This window comes from Bemisia tabaci, chromosome 2, assembly GCF_918797505.1.
Source record: "Bemisia tabaci chromosome 2, PGI_BMITA_v3".
Lineage (NCBI taxonomy): Eukaryota > Metazoa > Arthropoda > Insecta > Hemiptera > Aleyrodidae > Bemisia > Bemisia tabaci.
The window spans coordinates 49,342,685-49,363,848 of NC_092794.1; the positions used below are offsets into that span (position 1 = coordinate 49,342,685).

The following is a 21,164-nucleotide window of genomic DNA, read 5'->3' on the forward strand; positions in this document are numbered from 1 at the left end:
ATTTATTTTGCACAAACCCTTAATATTTACAATTCAGGTTTCAGGATGAACATGCAGTAATCAACAACAGATTCAATAAATATCTTTCAGAATGGGATTTTAAACTGCATTACCTAATCTACAGACCACAGTTTCTCTCATTTCTTCTTCTTTCCTTTTTTCTTGTCTTAAGTGAAAGATGCATTAATTAGCAGAGACATTGCTAGAGGAAACGTACATAGTATTGACAGGCAACAATATAAGCTCCTCGATGTCTCAACAGGTAAAATAATTTTTAACGTTTTTTAAATTTTAACTAAAAAGTGTGATGATGACCAGAAAATTACAGTCCTTTATTAAAACAATTGATATTTCCTCAGCAGTGCTAAGGAAGAGTGCCGTATACGCCTTCCATTGTTGCCAAATTTTCTTTCATAAATTACGAACTTTTGGTAAACACTGCAAACATTTTGTTATCATTTTTCAGAGAATTCTGCTCATCATTTGATCTGAATATCTGAAAACTTGAGAAATATTCATGACTTTCTTCAAACATAAATCTTTTCTGGGAGGAAACATAGCAAGATTCAAATGCTCATGCAGCGCTTTTTCCTTAGAACAGAAGAATATGTTCCTGCAATATGGCAGCCTGCATCCCATTAAGAGCAAGACGTCCATGCATTGGCTTATGAATGACTCGCGGAGCAAAGACCCTAAAATCGCAGTCATTCATTTCATTGGGGTTATATGGAGATAAAATATCTTTGATACATTCAAATATTCATATTATACGCACATGACAAGCTTGGCTTGAAAGCAGGAATGTGTGTTGAAGCTTGAAGAATTTTCACCTTAGTAATTTAGTTTCTGAAACTTTCATGACAAGCATGACGTTTCCAGTCAGCTGCAAAAAAGTTACGAATTAAAACATTGTCCACACAACAATAGAAAATCTTATAAGTTGCTAAAAAGTAACTGGTTGTGCGCACAACATAAAAGCTTTGAATATCAATCCGTTCACCACGATGTTATATAATAGGGTGAAAAAACGTCTATAAGAACACGGATGACATCATTCCAACTTTTTTCACTTATGATCGGTGATAGTCACAATCCTCAACATCTCATGCACGGCATTGATTTTTCAATTTTCTGTTGCAAGCATCATATTGTTCGTAGAATTTTGAGAAAGAATTGTAACATAACGTTACACCTTACAAATATTATCTGCTTAACCATAGCAAGATCTCGCGCTCTCTCACTGTGTGTGTGTGTGTGTGTGAGAGTCCCTAAAAATGCCTGTCGGAAAAGGCAAATGGAAATAATGAAGCTCTTCAAAAGTTTTGTCTGGGTTTTTGGCTCAATATAAGTGTAAAAAATATGTATAAAAATAAAAATAGCTTTTACAAATCGATCATACTAGCTAATCGAAACTTATGAGTTCTGCTGTCTGAGCTTCTGGCTGCTTAGAGTCCAGCGTGATCTACTTGAGTGAGAATTGGGTGCCGGTCCCAAAGGAGCATTCGGTACATCTGGTAGATTTGCGACAAGAGTGCTAGCCATTACCTGGCCAGGTTGAAAGCTTTGCACTACTGGTTTAGGCTGACCTGGTGCTTCGATTCCGTTTTGAGTTGTTTGCGACACAGGAGCACCGTATTGGACGCCAGCCGGGAGCTGGTTCTGCGCCATGGTCGAGACAGGGATAGGTATACCTTGATTTGGCATGTTGGGTTGATTGACCATCGGATGAGGCATCATTCCTGGCTGACTCATCACCGGTTGATTTGGTTGATTCACCATGTGTTGGTTGGGCATTAGCTGTTGATTCGGCATGCCTGGTTGCATGGGCATCCTTGGTTGTGTCATGTTGGATATGGGCTGCACCATTGGGGGCATACTCGAGGGCTGAGTTTGAAGTCCTTGCAACGGAGCACCAGGAATGTGTTGTAAAGACTGAGGAGGCTGTAAACTTTGGGGACCTAATTTAGAGGGAGATGGAGGACGATTTGCTTCTGTTTCTCCTATCATTGGGGGAACATTCTGATTGACAACCATGCCTTGAGGACCCATCACTAGATTTGGCGGGAACTGGGGGGTTGAGGCCCAGGTCTGATAAGAGGCGGCATACCAGGCACATTCATCGGATACGAATAATTTGGTGGCATCTGTGGCGGTATTGAGTATGGTGCTCCTTGCTGAGGTAGACTCTGAGGCACTTGACTTTCGAAACCAGGGACTGAGGCGTACGGATTCATGCTTCCCATCAGATATTGTTGTTTCTGTTGCTCTTGCCGCACTAGCATTTCTCGCTCTTGCTCTTGAATGCGTTGTAGAGCCAACTGTCGTTGATATTGAAGATATTCTTGTTTCTTCTTACGCATAGTGTCCAATTTCTGTGCCATCAAAGACTGCCTCTGCCTCTCCGCCATTTCTGCTTCACGCCTTAATTTTTCTTTATGTTCCTCCCGCAGAGCATCCAGAGCGGCTCTTGCGTCTTTCACTTGAGTTAAATTTATCTTGAAGTCCTTCGTAATATGCCCGACTATCATCCTGCTCTTGTATGAAATTCAGGAGTTTGGAATGCATTGCTGTTATGTTCAAGAATGGTGTTTGGACAGTGCTATCATTTGCTATTGAACGACCCCTACTGTAATTGGACTTAATTCGGTTTACGAATACATCCACCTGACTTTTTAGAGTAGAGACGAATTCGTCCATGTCTACATTGTTGTCGATGCCTCCGTTTTGCAGCTGTTGTATTGAGGAGCTAGACGTGGAGGACACAGGCAAAGTTGGAGCAGTTGTCTGCGCAGACGTTGGAGCCGAGGGGCTGCGATTAATAGTGCCTGTGTCATTTTGTTGACGATTTTCCCAATAGGCTCTATTCAGATAATGTGCCAGCTCTGGATCTGTATCTTCTTTTTCTGGGCTTTCAGTCACAGGTGGTGAGTAGTTTGCAGTTCTAGATGGAAGGGAGGACGCTCGGGAAAAACTTTTATTTTTTTGAGCCTCCGCTTCAGACTGTGAAAGTGCTATCGCTAAGTTCAGTTCTTCCTCTTCTCGTAGCTGCTGCTCAGTTTTGCGAGGTGGCGTCTGGAAAAAAAATGAGCGCTTATAAGTTTTTGTGATGGTCTTAAAATAAAACAGAAGTTTCTCTGGACATCAACTTCTCATAAGTCATAATTTATTCAGCTGAAAGCTGGAACATGCGCAAATTTTCCTCATACTGCCTGAGTTCAAAAGTAGAGCAGAAGCTAGACTTTTGCTTAAGATAATTTACATGATGAGCAACTTATGTAATTTAAGTAATGAACTGCTCGTCTTTTAACTCAACCTTGAGTTTGCAACATCCTATTCTTGGAAGCTTCGAAAAAGTTTGAAAAATTGCAGTTCATCAGTAAAAAAGTAAAAATTAAACTCAGCAAACGGATTTGTAGCACTATTTACAGTGCAATGAACAGAACATTGTACAAGGTGGAAAGTACTTGCATTAGAGTAGAACCCGAGTAAAAGAAAGGGTTACTAAAGAATTACAGATAATTCAATATAAACATCCCTCTTAGATTAATTGAATTAGTTATTCTCAAATAGACTTGACCGTTAAAAAAAAAGAAAATTGAGATCTGAGTGGTTCAATGTTGCTCAGACATAGATGCATTTTGTTGCAGAAATACAAGCAAAAAAACGGATTTTTAAGGCCTAAAAATATCTGGAAAGTCCTGTCATTCTCATTGAGTCTCGAGCGCTAAAGCGCTATGTAGTGCTTGCTTGCCTTGATTTGATCCCATTTGAATCCTTCACACGGTTATTTCGAATTTTCAAGAATTAAGGGGTAAATATTTGTTCTTCCGGGCCAAAATTGTCTCTGTTTTTGAGATCTTGGTAAGTTTTTGCACTTACAAGCGATCATCAGTGATGTAATCATCAATAAGTAAGTATTCATTGTATTTCATGTAGAGAAAGTGTAAATGAACGTTCTCAAGCCCGTAACAGCTTGAAACACTACAAATTTGCTTTAAATGAGGAAAATCTGTTGAAACAATTCTGTTAATTCTCAACAAGACGTAAGTGCCAATTCGCTTTTTTGTTCTTTTTCCATTCAAATTGTAGGAAAATTTCTGAGACAAACATAATCAAATTTTAAAACGCAAATCTTCTCACACATTCATTTTTCTGACCTCCAATAATTCGAATGGACTTATTAAAACAGTTTTCACCATTTTTTCCGATTTTCATTTCTGGCACTTGGGTTTTCTTGAGAATTATCTATTCAATTGAGATTATTTTAAGTAATGTGGGGAAACTTGAAAGAAATGATTACCTGAGACTGTTGAGCAAGAGAGCTGTTTAAGTATTCCGAAGGTAAATGATTCATCTGATTTGCGTTCGTTGATTGCACGGTGGCCTGATACCAGAATGGCGAGTAAATGCTGATAACTCAAGAATTTTCATATAATATCATTTTTCAGAGGAAAAAGAGTTCTTTTGATTTGGCTGCGTTTAAAGGTCTGAGCTTTTTATTGAAAACATACAACAAGTTTTCACAATACTGACGCAAGTCTGCAGAAAACAAATTTTTCAAAAAAATGCCTTCTCAAGGCCTATAAAAACGCGTTTTTGTATGGTTTTTATTGAAAAAAATTCCGAAAATTTGTGGGTGATGGAAAAAAACTAGGGCCATTTTCAGCTTCAACAACCAAAAGTAAATGAGAGAGGGCTCATTAGACATCTGAATTGTATCATTTTCTCCTCCTTTCAGATGCAAAGCAAACAGACCAGTTTTACATGGAGAGGTATATGGGTGGATTATGCTACAGCTACACCCAGAAAATTCTCGTTATCCAACACAGTAGAATATTTTACATGTATACATTACATTTTTGCACATGTGTTTTGCGCTACTAAAACCAAAAAAGGATCTTGGTTTATTTATAATTAGCCTTCATTTTCCAGAAAATTGAATTTTCCTCAGAGAAGCAAGTTTTTTTGGGGAAATCTTGAGTGTCATCGGAACATATAGGAAAAAAACTGCTATCATCTTCAAACTCAGCGCTAAAATTGTCTTTAGAATCAACCATCATTTCTCCAGAATTTATTCAGATGCAGACCTGTGTACATTTTGGAAGAACTTTCATGCATTTTCTGTTGCATGATTGCCACCTGGGCATTTTTATATTTCGATGGCAAAAAAGCAAAACCGTTTGCAACATTGTAGACTGTATACTTCATTTTTTTTTAGAAATCTAGTCCACAACCCCTAAAAAAGTCCTTGATTTTTCTATTCTGTTATAAGAATATTCTGTATAAATTTCAAACAATAAAGTTGGCTAGCTCCTCTTCAAAAAAATAAAATAGCCGGGGAAATTTTGAAACTTCGCAATGGAGATGCGTAGTTTTGCACTTTGATCATCAATTTTTACTGGGGTACCTACACTTATTTTGATACAATTAATGCTGATACTCACTTTATCTAGAACATTATATAGCATTTCTCAGATTAAATAGGGATATTTACCTTGAAACTTACTCGACTCATTGTTGGGCAACGCCAAAAGTATACAATGGATTCAAATAAAATATTGACCTAATCAGGAAAATAATGAATTATTAAATCAACTTTCTGCAAGACTCGACTTACTTATGACTTTTCTCATAGCAGACATCACAGACTCTGACTTCTTTTTCAAAACCAATATTTGGTAACGTGCTCGTTTGACTTGCACATTTCCCACAAAAGACTTGACCACAAGCTCGACAATGATGCTGGAAAAAAAGGGAAAAATATTGATAAACTTTACGAAAGAAAAAAAAACAGGGCAGAGAAAAAAAACCAGTCCCAAATTGCAAAAAATGCAAAAATCACTAGACTGCACTGGCTGTAAAGTCAAGGTGGGAATCCAAAATAGGAAGTTTCCACAACTTCAATTAAAAAAAACTCAATCAAGCTCAACAAGGACTATAAGTAAGTTTCAGTTAGACCTCCCAGGATAGTCCTATTCTGCCATGTTTGGGAAAAATGCTGCATGAACATTCGAAGGTTCCCAGATTTCCTGTGCTAATATATTTATTATTGGAGAAAATTTATAAGAATCTTTCCTTCAAATTTTCAGATACTTTCGATTGAGTTGCGAAAAAACTCCTCTGAAAAATTGGAAGAAAAATATTCACAAATTTCCCTAAAAATTGGTACTTCACTGAGGGAAATTTAGCAATGCCTGAAGGCTCATGCATCGTTCTTCTTTAGCACGGTTGTATTCAGGAGCACTGCATTGCGGCAGCCGTAATCAAACAGAGATAAGATAGACGTATATCTGATTCTCTCCTCACTCCCACCACAGTACCCAATCTACCTAATGCCATAACTGTAAACACCTCCAGTCTTGAGACTAAATATGAGGCAATAATTATAATGTTGCAGGAAACAGTACAACAACTCAAAAAAACTGTTGGAAGACAAGCCCAGAAAATTGCTTCTCTTTCCAGGGAAATACACTTCGTCCAGACTTGAGCCAATATATGTAAGGTAATTTTTCTTTTGCATCCAAGCTTATTCATAAGAGACGTTTGTTAAAGCTTATTTTTAAACATTCTTTATTTCCTTTAAGGAGAGAAACGATGAGCTTTACTCATTATTCCATTCCATTTCATCATTCATCATTCAGATTATGAACTAAATCTTCAAAACACTAGTATTACTTCTGTGTAGGTCTTTTTGGCATTTAACTGTCTTTTTCACCTATAAGAGCTTCTGTCATGTGTTGTTTAATTACTCCCTGTTACTTGTAATTAACAACTACCCAAGTCAGCTTATTCACTAATTACTTTTGAGTTTTGCAGTTTTACCGTAAATACCATTATTCTCACTCTCTGTCAATTTTCACATAAAAATGTATTGATAAATAAAACTTGGAGAAAAAAAGAAGAAAAAAAACCTTTTCTTAATCCACATACATAATCTTGATACTACAGATATTTGTGGTAATGTCTCCAGTTTCCAAAGCTACTCGATGGTGAGACTACCAGACTACCTATCTCGTTTACAGTATTAAAAAATCTCCACTTCTGTCTTATTCTTTGGAAGGAGAACAAACCAGTATCATCCCTTGATGGTTTTACAGGGTTTTCTTCACACAGACGAGAGTAATCACTGAGGGTATCAAGAATTGCTGTTCATGGTTTTCTACTTATAAAATAGAGTTTAACGGGAAGTTCGCAGCATTGCAAATCGAAATACGTTGTAGTAGTTTCGGCATCCTGCTATCTTAGCAGAACAGTTATTCCTTTTTTTTAATTTTTAATCAATGAGGAAAGGGGTTAGACGGTTACACGGGTAGAGAAAAGCCCAAACCCATTTCAAAATAGGATCAAATTTTAAAAAATTAAACAATTAATTTGCAATTCTTTCTTATTCCAAAGGACTTAAAAACTTCTAAGAGAACTGGGTTAAAAACTTCTGTTGGGCAATGAGGAAGAAAAACTAATTCTCTACCTTTCCCACAAATTATTCAGACAAGCAAAGCTATGCAATTAAAAAGTACCTTTCTATTAAATAATGTGAAAGCATCGCGGCATCTGTGACAGCAGTGGCCTTCTGCCCATTCTGGTGCTGTGTCGACTGTAAACATTGCGTCACTCTCATTTAGAGTAGGAAAACTGCATCCCTCCGCTTTCATAAGAGTAACTACATCCTGAAAAAAGGCGAAAATTATTCTTGAGAAACAGACCGTCAGAAGAAACAATTTTCGAATAGAAGGAAGTGTTAAAGTAACAAAGGATGTGAAGCTACGACTCAAGGAATAAAGTTATGTTCAGCTAGGATTCTCACTGCAATGCAGTTGATCTTTTAGTATTCAACTTGAAGGTTGAAGACACAATGGACCACTGGACAGTATGCAATTTCAAGCATTATAATAATGGACCACTACACAAGGTGTGAATTTATGCACTTTATGAATTCTCATCAAAATTTTGCGTAAAACTCGATTTGTGCAACAAAAATGATATTTTGGTTCTTTGATGCATAGATTCAAACTTCTCTCTCTCAAAAAAAAAACCAAAAAAAAAAACCATTACCTACTTGAGTTGAATCACAAACTAAACATTACTGTAACAGTCTCTGCAGTATGCAAAAATGGCAACGTCAATCTCTGCCCTCTGACTCAGCTGTTGCATAATACCAACACTTGGAACTACAAAGAGGAGGGAAGTAACATTGCTTCATTAAGATACCTGCCAAAACTGTTGTAGTGCACGAATTTATTTATGTGAACTCAGATTTTTTTTTTTTTTGCGACCATGAAATCTAAATTTTTTTGTAACTGGCGCTCAAAAGTTGTATTGATATATTGGTTAGGAGTTAATGTCGGTAATTTCTATTGCACAAAATGTGTTTTGAAGAGGGAATATGAATCAGAGTGCTTCAATTCAAACCTTAACAGTGATCTATTTTGATAAAAATTCGGTCTGCGGAAAAAAAAGATTAAATAAGATTTCAGAGACAGAAAAGAAGACAGATATGATAACACACAAAGAGAAATACTTGCTTCTGAAGAAGAAAGAAATGGCCTCAGAATTTTACCCATGTTTGACAGTTTAAAGAGAATAATGGGCCATGGGAAAGTTAAGAACATTAAAAGACATGATTAACACTGAAACATACTTTTGGAGAATTACATGATAAAGGCATTCATTCCACTGAAATACAAGTAACTAACCAGAAAAGGAAGGAGGAGAGGATGCTAAAAAAGTTGGTGGGAAAAAGAGGAATAACCACAATAGGGCAGAGAAGCATTAGAAGTTCCTATTCAGGGTGCTTATATTGATCCAGCCATTAGCCAACACTAAGTCACCTGGAGCATATCATTTCTTTTATCCTGAATAATATTCGAACTGTTTTTCAGCCCAGTCGTCTGTGTCAGATAGTTAAGTTGTAAGATGCATTTTGTTTTTATATGTTAAAGGATAGGGATCTACGACACAAAAGTGTTGAAGAGGGGGGAGGGGGGGTTAAAATGCCGAAAAAGTGCGTTAAGTAATCTATGAATGCTCCCTCACCACACATAATTCACTAAGGAAGAAATGGAGTGCTATTATGAGAGACTAACATGCAAGATGAGAAAATAATTGCTTTTTAGGAGACCGGATCTACAAAAAAAAAAAAAAAAAAAAAAAAAAAAACTAGAGAAGGGGAAAAAAGAAATCCGAAAATCAAAATATTTTTTTCCTAAAAAAAGTTGGTGACAAGGTTATACTTTAGAGAGCTGACTGTTAATGAAAGTAACTTGCCTGGACAGCACGGTATCTTTGATTTTTTCGAAAAGCAAAAGCCCATCCTTGAATAAGCTCCAGAATTTTTTCTTTCACTTCCTTGTGTTGTGTAGTTTTGACCAACTCGTGAAGTTGCTCCATAAATTGTAAGGAGGCGACCTCATCATGGATGACTGCCCCACAGTTTTTTACCATAGATTCTAAGACCTATTAGACAAAGGAAAAACAGGAACATTGAATGTTATGTCTGTAGAAGTTGAAATCCTGCAAGACAATGGAACTTTGCTGAATTTTGATGACTGATTAAAATCTTAGAAAACGTTTCGAAAAGAGCCCTTCTTCTGAACAATTCTTTTAAACTTTTTGGACTGAAATCATTGTAAAATAATGGATTTTCTAGGAAATTTTAATTTAAATTTGATTTTGAATCGGAGAATTCTAGGTGACAAACCTTCTAAGACAGATGCTTCTGACTGGCAAGGAAACAGTGCGCAGTCTAAATCTTGACAAATGTAAAGTGCCGTCCTCCTACATGACCTTTAATACAAACCTAAACCAGAGCATCTGTGATATTACTCCATACTATGATGAGATAATGAAGTGAATAGCAAAGGACATTATGCCATGGATGAAAATATTTGGCAACGGTAACATTTTTTTACTTTTTTATGAGATGTTCTCCTTGATCTCCTGAGCAAGGAAAATTGAAATTCTTTAACTTTCTGAGTGCCACTTCCCAAAAAAAGTAAGACTGAGAAGAGAATTCTTTGACACATTTAATTGCATTTTATGGCTGAATTGAAGATAAATCGAATTGGTAATCTAGAAAAGTTCTTTTATCCTCTCCAACACTGGAGATGAATTAGCCGCCGTTTGCCCTCACTATCCTTTGTTAGAATGAAATACTAGTCAAAGAACCAAATTTCTTTCAAATGATGACAGTATATATACAGTACAGCATCGCTTCAATTTCCAAACGAAGACTTGTCCAAACGCAACATCATTCTCATCACCAATGCTACAGAATTGCCACATCTCCATGAGAACTTCTTGTTGAAATGCTGGAAAATTCACCATTTCGTCCCACTCAACTCAAAAGCACACGGAAAATTTCATGATTAAAGTTCATCATCCTTCAGGAGTTGTTAGAAACATCATAAGCAAGAAGAGCAAAATACAGCCGACGTCAAATCTCATTATTTAACAAACAATGTCCTAAGGTAAATTATACGTCACAGGCAAATAGTCAAATCAGGAACTTTATCAACTGCCTAGGCAAATAGTCAAATTTCGAAAGTTTGCGATGTTTTCTGCATTAAGACAAAGATATCTTTTGTTTTAAATAATTTGAAGGTAAGAATTCATCAAACTACCAACTATCATTGTATTTTCCTTTTTAAAACACTTCTAATGCACTTTAACCAACCAAATTTTAAAAATTCTATATCTTATGAAATGAATGTTCATTTCTGACCTAGAAATTATTACAGCAACCATAGAATGATGCAAATTTTTAAAAATCAATTTATGAAGACCAATAATTATTTTGTCCAAAATTAGCAGGAGTCACAATTTTAATCTGAGTGAGAATGTTCCTCACTTTGCATGGGCAATTAACAAAATTCCTGATTTGATTATTTGCCTGCGACAAATACATTTTATACTTTTGGAGTAAATGTTTAAAAGATGACCACATACCAATAAAGCATACATTGCAGTATGGGGGTTGTTACTTGTAAGTTTCTTCTTGACTGCAGCAAGAGCGACTTTAGGCCTGAAAAAATTATGGAGACAAATGAATATATTAAGTAACTACCAAAGATAGCTCATATTTCTAATGATTCATTCTTGATAAACTCTTGTAATATAATTTAATGAATGTTTTGTGGAAGAATATATTCAGCAAAAAAAAAGGACCAATTTTACAAAAACAACTAATTTTGTCTTCTGAGATCCTTAAGTATTCTTGAATAAGTGCCATTTTTCCACTCCATTGGAAATCTTAAAAAGATTGGCTCTTAAAAAACCTGAGTGATATGAGTGAAATTTGCTCTTATGGAGCAGTGTTCACTCCACAGATAAAGCCAATTCTGCACTATGCAAAAAAGATTAGGTTCCACTCTGCACTCACATTACTCAGGTTTTCCGGAGGCAAAATAGCTTCTAGAGTGAAATGCTCTGCAGATTTTTGTAGATTTTGAATCACTGTTCGTGCCCCAAAAACTGATGGACCAGGGGTGTGACCTACTCTACTGTACTAGAGAAAAACGCTGTGTATACATTCATGAGTTGCCAAATTTTTAGATGTCTTAGAGCTGATTGCAGACGAAATTCTCCAACAAATTGAAGGATAAATATTTATACATTTCTCTGAAAATTTGACAGCATCTAAGGGCACATACAACATTTTCCTCATCACAGCAGTGGGTATTGTAAAAGGGTTTATATGCCCCTCCAAATGAGTCGTTTGAAGAAATCATTGTATCTGCATCTCGACGCTCAAGCAACGGAACAAACTGCCCACCCAACAAATGATTGCAAAAACATTGTGACGACAAGCTAACCAAAAGGAGCAGTGCGGCCATGTTTTCATGGTAATACTTGTGACCGTTGCCGAGGGTGTCGTCACCGACTCATCCCCTTGCTTGCTCATTTTCTCTGTGCAGACTATAAATGTTACTTTAGAGTATATTTACTTACTGAACATCTCCTTGTCGAATTAAGTCACATATTTTGATGATTTGAGGCCAGGGTGGCTCCAGATTTAAATTACTCGTAGCTGCTTCTACAAATCAAAATAATAAAGAGTATTAGGAAAAGAACTTGGCAAAGAGAGAATGAGCTTATAAAAGAACTTGAAAAATAGAAAGAAAATTGGGATCATTATTATGTTTACAATTATTGTTATAGGCAGTCGAATTTTGCTCTCTTTAAAATTTTGATGATTTGGTCATAAAAATATGAGTCTTCATAACAAAATTGAGGTTTGAAATAATTTAGAAATGGTGAAGGTTCAACTGAAATCAGCTGACGGCATTTCACATAGTGCCTAATTTTCTTGGAGGTTTTATTTCTTTTAATAGAGAGCTAAAGAACATGACGCTTTGAAACTTTCATAGAGAATATAAGTATTCCCATAATTTCAAGACAGAATGTTGATCAGTATCCCATTTAAAAAATAAGACAAGATAGGAAATCTGGTGATGTAGAAAGTAGTTGGGCTGATTCCGATAAATTCTGTCTGAATAATCAATAGACATTAAAAGAACTGGTATGGTGTTTGAAAAAGAATCTATGAAAATCATTGGTAAAGAAATGAGAAAATTGTCGACATTTCTTTTTCCAATCAAGGAAACTTTTCATCAAATACAAGGTTAGATTACACCTAAAATCGCCTAATCAAGGGATGATCAGCCAACCTTGAGAATTTTTTGAAAGATTTGAAAGCTGGCAGGGAAATTTTCTGCTGCAAAGAGAGATGCTTTCAGCCTTACAAAAGGTAAGTTCAAGTGAAGAAAGATTCCTGACAGGAAAACCACTTATGTTTTGCAAACATGAACAAGAACTAAAGTTGATAAATCTACGACATTGCGTGAAATCAATCCCCTCAAGACTTGACAGTTATCTCCAACAATATTTCTCCTGTTAGGAGGAGGCTGATTTTACTCCAAAGTGTAGGAGCAGTATGATGTTGAATCATTCTTAGGAGGTACTTGCATCTGACAAATGGTGAAACTCTTTCTTTGAGGAGCGACTACTGCCACTGATAAAAATATACTTTCTCTTATGTAATACCAATAAGTCCAAGCCATGATGATGAATACTTCCTGATTATAAAAAGGAGCGCTATGTACTTTGGTTAAGTGAACTTCAAGAATGAGAACTGCCCCTGCAGTTGGACGTTTGGTTGCGATGTACATGTTATGAAATGATCATGTAAGTATATTGTTGTTGATTAAAATGAGAATTATGGACCTTAGATGTTTGCAAATTTTCGATCTCATGTTCTCAGATGTGGAAAAATAATGGAAGAACTTCACTGAATGATAAAACAGAGACAAAGGCAAAAAAAAGCGCTGTAGTGGGAACCAGGAACTGTATGACCTAAGTTTGTGAAAACTTACTTACCAATAAGACTATCAAGTTTTCCAGTTCGAAACATTCTGCAGCTGTACAACTTCGAGGATTGGAAACAGTAATCAGTTTTAATTTAAACTGACTGAAAAATAGAAAGAATTCGAACAAGACATGACTCACAATCACAATCAGGAAAACTCAATCAGCTGAGAGCTGATATGATATCATCGTCATCGTTCAACGGTCAAGGTCGGCATTTTTAACACCAATCATCGCAAGCATCGATGTTTAAAAATTTCCCGCCCGTTTCTACTGTTTACTGTTTCTTATCAACATTTGAAATTTCTTCCTTTTTGTCGCTTATGTATCTCTCTTTTTCATGGAAGTTATTTCACAATAATAATTTACTTAAACAGTCTCAATAATTAAGCCAAATTTTCAGGATGTTGTGTGCCGTTAAAAGCTGCCGGACTACGTCTGAAAGTGGTGAGATCTTTGAATTCCCAGAAGAAGATTCTCTCAAACAACAGTGGCTGAACGCATGCAGTCTTCGAAGCTCTGACATTTCGCCGAAACATGGATTATGCCACGTGAGGGTTCAGTTAATTTATCATTAATATCCTTATTTGTTACTTCAAATAATTCTTTTGATCCATCTCGTTCCAAAACGCCCAAGAAACAGTCCTGTGGGCTGTGTATCGCTTGCTCCGAATGAGTCTTTGACTCTCGACTCTCAAGGATCACAAATGAGAAGTGATTCTCATTAAATTAGACTTTCAAAGCAAGTAGAAGTCTTTCTGTCAGGCAATCTTTAGTTTTTCCTCCTAGGTTTATCCGGTTGAATCCATACAATTGTTCCTGCCAGTGGGCATCGATGGAATTGGCACAGGGTCGATTGGATCATGGGTTCGTTGATCCAATTGCAAGTCTGGTAATAAATTCACGTTTTCATTTTAGGTTTGATCCATATCGATCAAATGGACCCTGGTGCTTTAGTTAATTGTCAATCGAATTGGTGTAAATTAAGTCGCTGTCCATTGGATCTTCTTTTTATTTTTTGATTGGTTCATGTGGATTACCATCACAAATAAGGCGGATAAAGGATAGTGGTCGCATTTCGATTTTGTCTGCCATCTTGAAGCGTTGTGATGTCAGGAAGGTATGGGTTTTACCCTGCAATCCGAGGTTGAGTCCCCGGGCCCAAGTACCTACGACGGTGTCATGTCCAGAGGGTACGAAGTGCACCCACCATTCTTTATCGGCCTTGCATCACAAAATATTACTGAAGAATTAATCAGATTGCAAATCCCCGTGATATGTAAGAGCTCTTTTCAAAAAAAATGTGGATCAAAGGAATGTCTTACTCTAAACTCACAGCGCTTTGCACTTAGGCTCAGTATACTTCTCAGTTCAACAGGCTGATTGCTGATTCTTACTTATATCAGCATGACAAAGTGTCAACAATTGTAAGTTAAATGATAAACGTCTTGCTTTAACCAGCCAAAGTATCAAGAAATAGCATAAAAATTCGGCCAGCTGCACGATATGCAGTGCAAAGTTTTATCCATGTTTCGGGTAGGTTTTTGGTGTTTCTAGAGCCATTAAGCAAATTGCTAATCGATTTTTATCTTGGTTTTTCCTCATTTACCAGATTCATTTCAAGAGTGACCAGATTCAAATAGATCCCTCGAGTGGACGTTCAAAGCCCTCATTTGGCTCAGTACCATCTCTATTCTTAGAAGTAGACCCAGATATGGAACTATTCTATCATAATAACGACAGTCATTATAATCGAGTTAGGAAAGAACTGGAAAAAGATTCCTCTCGCCTGGAGACGGTAAGAATACGATATTGTGTTAATTTTAGTTCTTCGAATCCTTTAATTTGAATTGTAACTTCTCCACGTTACGGAAATAAAGATTAATTGATTTCTCTACTACTCATGCTTTGATAATTTTTTTTGTATCTGGAGTGAGAAACTCATGGAAAGGTTAAAATTTAGCATGGTGATTATCTATGTTTTAAGGTTGTCTTGGTACAGATATTTTGCCAAGGTAAAAATAGGAGTCATCCAAAAAGTCAGTTTACCTCTCCTAAATCTTCTTAACTATGATGAATAGAGAAAATGGATCAAATTCTGAAGAGGTTAATTTTTTAAAAGTATTGACACTTAGTCCTTAGTTCCAGTTTCATATAATTTTCAAGAGCAGTTACCTTCTGTTTTTTCCCCCCTGAAGGCATGCAACTCCCCTGCACAAAGTTTGGCTGTAAGGTATGATTTACAACACTAAGTTAAATTTAAATGTGCAATTTTCAAATAAATTTTCTCCCCCCCCCCCCCCCAAAAAAAAAAGAAACAAATCAAATTAAATAGTCGAAGATCTATAGCGGAAGCTCCATTCCAAAAATTTTAATCTTCTGACAGACTAGTCCTCCTTTGTTTTTTCGTTTGTATTATTCTTTTTTCTAAAAAACATGTCTTTTCTATAATAATATCTTCTTGCTGTCCATTTCAGATTACACATTTGCTCACTGTTAACGAAAAGCTCCAAAAAAAAGCTTCTCTTTATCTCAAAAAACAAACAGACCTGGAAATGGGCAAAGTACGTCAGTTCCTCGACATGGCAGAGCAGAATGCTATCGCAGATCAACTGCTGAAGATGAATAAAAGGAAGCCATTCCAATTGAAGAAGGCGAATACAATAGTAGACTTCGGTGAAAACGGTCTTGTTTTGAAAGACAGCGGTGTTGTATTCTCTCCAGGGGACTCTCAGAAGTTAGCATTTGATGCCTCCTTCAAAGAGGTGTCAAATCTGTTGGAAACAGTCGAAGCTGTTAAATTTGCCTCCGACATTCTCAACAAAGACATTTTTGGTAACGCAAAATAGTAAATCTCATCATGAAATAGTTGCACCTTAAGCTGAAGGTACTCCGACCAGTTCATTAGATTGTCGGTTGAAACTACAGTATTTTCCTTATAAGTTGCTGTGCAAGCTTGAAGTGTTCTATGCTGTTGCATTTGTGATTAATTATTTTTATGATGGGTCTTTTCTAGACTTACCTAAGTTCCGTTATGCTTCTTTTTGGGGTCAAAATTTGACTTTACCATAATAAACCCACACATTAAATTGCTTTTGTTTTGAACTTCAAAAACCTTGAATGAATAAGTAATTTGTTAAAGGATATTTTCTACTACAGATGTTTATTTGCCACTGAACACTTGTTTCCAGGAGGTTGCATTTTTACTGAAAGCTGAGATAAAATGGAAATAAAAAATCAGTTTCGTCTCTTTTTTTACAAAGGTCTTTTTAAGGAAAGTAGGTCAGAATTTGACTTTGAGTTAATGCCTGAGCTTGACTCCAATTTTCAATTTGTAATTTTGTGGTTATTCTTGTTTTCATGTGAATAAATTATTTCTATTTTCTGTACAATGTCAATTTTTTTTTTTTAATTTTAAACAAAAACCAAACCTTTCCATTTATTTAATTTTATTTTTTTTAGGAGGAAAGTACAAATTATTGAAGGAATCTCAATAGAGTACAAATAGCTTTAAAGCTGGTGGCCTGTATTATTTTCACAAAAAGAACTGACTTCTATTTTCATGATTTATCGTATCGTCACCTTCTGGCCAATGTATTACATGTGCCATTTGTGCTTGAACTTCTTAAGTTTTTCCAGTTTTCTACGGCAAAACTATTGAATAGAATCGCTTGAAAATTGTACCTAATATTTCTTCTGCTGTCCAGATTAATTCCTGAAATTTTCATGAAGGTATGTGTTAAAATTTGAGAGAAATAATTAAACAATTTAAAGATACCCGGCAAAAATAGCATTTCAGTGTAAATGACGCCTGTGATACTTTAGTCAGCAAGTGACAAGCTCTCTCACATTCTTATGTAGCCAATTAAAGAAAGCAAAGAGAAGATTTCTTTCAAAACACACTGATTGTGAGAGGCAACCACTTCCTCATAGTGCAACATTGCATGAATTTCAAATCTGACTGAAGCAATTAAGTTTGCTGTTCATATAGTAGAGGCCCAGTTTGAGAAGAAAACACTACCAGGATAATACTAAATGGCCTTCATTATGAATATAAAATGTGACTGCAATCTTGCAAAATAGCAAATCAAATTCATTTCATGGAGTGTAAACTTCAGACTGTACAGCCCATGTTTAAAGGGTTAATGTACAATTAAACAAACCATGAATTAGAGCTATTCTTTGCATGTATCATCCTCAATATAGACGACCAAATTGCAAAACCACATACCTCCATTGTGGTGTTTTAAAATGTCCGCTCGTATGTTATTTCAATGAGGGGCAGCAATCCAACTTAATAGCTTGAAATTTAAACAGAATATTCTCCCAACAGAAAAGAAAACTCAAGGACATTTTAAATAAATAAAGTTGGCTACTTTTCTCAAGAAAAAATCAAATATGACGAGAAGTCTGCTACGTCACAGATGGAGATACATGGTTTCGCACTTTGGCTATCGATATTGCACTTAAATGATGTGTAGATAACAAAGTTTGAATTGCAATTGCTTTATATTTGAGGTATACCTGAGGAAAAGGGGCTTAAGGTTAAAGAAAATTGAGTAAACTCTATTTTTTTGTACTGTGTCTATTTTAAAAAGCTTGGCGCAACACCATCATATATTGCGGCTGAGTTTTCTTCCAACTTAAAGAAAAACTTGTCTTTATGGACACTAAAATCATGTATGGAGTCTGACTTTTTTTCCACAACAAAATTTCCTGATACATCAGAGCTGAAACCTGTTTTAAGACCTGAAACTCTAATATTAATATTTGCTAAATGCCTTAAAAAAGCTAGCAATAATTTTTGGTCAGGATTTGTATCACTCGAGTGGGACGACACGATCAATGTGGAGGGTGACAGGTTGAGACAACTCTGAACGAAGTTAATTACATCTTTGAAAGTTTGACTTAAATACAACAGATTGCTTACACTTTCAACAACTAAATAAATGTGGGATACATTTTTAGCGATAAGTTTATTGATCGCTTGATTCACTTTCTCAAAATAAAAAGAACCTAAATTACTAACTTTAGAAAAATTGTCTTCCTTCTCATCGCTAAAGGTTTTTAAGACTGATTCCATTGCTTGTATGCAAACAATTTTTTCATTCTGAATCAGATCATCGAGGTTAAGCTTCAAGATATTCTTTGAGCAAATGTTGTTGAAGTGCGAGAGGGTATTGTGAAAAAGAACTAAACACATGCCAGCATTGGGATTCCTTTGAAATTGATCAATCAATATGGACGAGAGTAGGAAATCTGCTGCTACACTGCCATGAACCTCTTCTATGAGCAAGGTTTTTCGGTCATAGTTTTCGGCAAAGAGGGGTCTTTTAATGGCAGCCATTCTTGATCCAAAGCTCTGAAACAAATAAAAATCCGTTAGGGTAGGAATAATGCAGACTAGGTAGTCACAGTAACAAGGAATAGAACTACTGTCACGACATGTTCATGGTATAGGAGACTAAAGTGTCAAGGCAAATTGATTTGATGAATCAAAAGGACTTTGTGACGGGCAGCGTGCTTTGGTGAGCCTCCTGTGATGTTTGTGAGGTTGCTTTTCTCTCAGATATACAAACGCAGCCTGTATACGTACTTAAACACAGAAATGGGATGGACATCGCAGTTTCAGAGGTTCGCAAGTTGAAGTGACAATGTTTATGCCAAAAATAGATGTGAAAATGCACATGAAGAAAGTGTAGTGATTACGCTTACCTATGAACACTTCACAATGGCATCAAAACTCGTTGTGTTTCCTTGCTGCAAATGTATTACGCATGGTTGATAATGAAGCGTACATAAGTAAGTTTCAATTTGAAAATCTACCAATTGAGTAAGATGATTCGAAAATTCATTTACAAATAATTCTGGATAACAAAGTTGCCTTTTGGTGTAAGAAATGAAAACGGAATGTTGATGAGATTAATTCAAAATTTCACGGAATGCGCAATTAAAATCACGATAACTAATTGAATTGAAAAACTGAAAACAAAACAAAATAAAGCTCAAAAGCTGAGTCGGAAATTCTAACCTCAAAATGTCATGCTCTGAAGGTTAGAACCTGATTGGCTAGTTCGATTTTTGCTTTCTTAGAGCGCGGTAAAATTTGAACAGATCTATGAAATAAACGCTGAATCACGCCACGAAATCCGTCATTTGATAAAACTATATGTACGTACTTACAAAAGTCGAGGACGTACAATGGATTATCCATAGCTATTTGTGATCATTCTTCTCACATTCTACTTTATCATAATCCAGTTCATGTATCAAACATTTTTGTTGCCATGCAGATAAATCAAGTTTTTGCATTTGAGGGCGAAAGTTCATGGTGATGTTTTAAATTACCAAGGACAGTTTATTTTTATGCAGACGGATAAACTAAACTTCTTAAGAAAAAAAATGAAGAGTTCTTCTTAAGACCAATCAAATCTGGTAAAATTTCAAGGAGATTCTCCCTAATTCACAGCGTAGTAGACAGTAAACACTTGAAATGTTGAAATAAAAAATTGCAGAATAAATGCAACTCGGCAATTCTAGAGAAATAAGATAGGATTAGCGTAACCTTTTAAGTTTTCTAATCTTTGGAGACTTACTTGAAGATTAATGATGTTAAATTGAGGATTTAGAGGGATGAGCAATTAATGCTGCTTATCGAAAAATCCCTGGCTTTCCTTGAAGATAAAGTTTATGTTGTAACTGAATCTGACTTACCAGTTTTTGTGCAAATAGACTTCAGTAAGCAATTTGATGATATTTTTGAAACTCCTGGTTCCATCTTGCTAAGTAATCATTGCAGTGAATGTTACAGCCTAAATGTGCTGCCAATTGTAGCAAAACACCTTTTGTATGACTTTTCTGGCATACAAAGAGAAGTTTGATTCAACATTGCAATTTTCTTGGACAATAGAATTATGTACCCTTTTGGGATAATGCTGTCATAGAATCCATGAGCGTTGGTAACTTATTGCCAAAAATTACTTTTTCGGTGCAAAATCGGAGTTGGCGACATGTAACCGATCAGCCATTTTCAGTCCCTAAAAATCTCACATCCATTTTGAAATATAATTATAATTTTTCATGTTTTTTGACATTGAGAAATTCAGGGTCATCATTACTTTTGATTTATCACTACAGTTTTCATTCGTTTTGCCATGGGTCATTTGTAAACCATAGTACCACAACTATTCCTTTTATTATGAACTTACTCCAGTACAAGTGGCATTTTCAAAACGAAAAGAAACAGCTATACAGCAATTTCTCATTTATAATATTTTTACGGTACTTATGTTTTAAGAGGTTTTTCCTCTAGGAAATTCTTAATAATTTTTTCTTCCTTCTTTTCATTCGAAGCTAAAAATGGACCTGTTGGAACACTTACTAAATGCATTTGGAATGCGGAGTTAACAATGAGGCAAAAAATCAAGTATGTACATATTGGACATTAGAGAGAGAACCCAGGCTTTCTTTCAATTTAACAATTTTTGAAAGTGAAAATAGCTATTAGGATCAAAATAAGTTGCTTAGTTTTTTTTTTTTCATATTGTTCGACATGATAAAAAATAAAAATAATTAACACATCTATTGCAAAATTAGATGCTGTAAGCAATTAGACTATGTTTTCTCCGAAAACAAAGCAGGGACAATAGCTGGGATTTTTTGGTAAAAAAAAAAAAACTGAGCCAGACCAGGAAGACAAAATGGATCTTAAAGAACTCAAATCATTTATTTTTAGGACTCAAAAATTCCATTACGATAGCTACACCCTGTTTTTTGAGAGTTTTCAACCCTTCAGGGCACTT

General features: G+C 35.7%; 2 protein-coding genes across 4 annotated transcripts; one reads left to right on the plus strand and one right to left on the minus strand.

Annotated features, from left to right (window-relative positions):
* Positions 1-1,603: 1,603 nt before the first annotated feature.
* On the minus strand, positions 1,604-13,552 carry Hrs (Hepatocyte growth factor regulated tyrosine kinase substrate). Its single transcript, XM_072297493.1, is given in 9 exon segments — positions 1,604-2,489; positions 2,491-3,072; positions 4,301-4,384; positions 5,614-5,742; positions 7,518-7,667; positions 9,265-9,453; positions 10,945-11,020; positions 11,947-12,031; positions 13,375-13,552. Coding segments are annotated over 9 exon segments (1,767 nt in total). The 5' UTR covers positions 13,409-13,552; the 3' UTR covers positions 1,604-2,051.
* On the plus strand, positions 6,345-16,760 carry LOC109044137 (uncharacterized). 3 transcript variants are annotated; one of them, XM_019061691.2, is made up of 4 exons: positions 6,345-6,502; positions 13,766-13,913; positions 14,975-15,160; positions 15,840-16,760. In XM_019061691.2, the coding sequence occupies exons 2-4, from the start codon at positions 13,767-13,769 to the stop codon at positions 16,209-16,211; spliced, it is 705 nt and encodes a 234-aa protein (XP_018917236.1). In that variant the 5' UTR covers positions 6,345-6,502; position 13,766; the 3' UTR covers positions 16,212-16,760. The 3 variants fall into 3 exon arrangements, with proteins under 3 accessions (XP_018917236.1, XP_018917235.1, XP_018917234.1); XM_019061690.2 differs by having other exon boundaries at positions 6,345-6,497; XM_019061689.2 differs by lacking the exon at positions 6,345-6,502 and adding an exon at positions 13,160-13,182.
* The last annotated feature ends 4,404 nt before the right edge of the window (positions 16,761-21,164 follow it).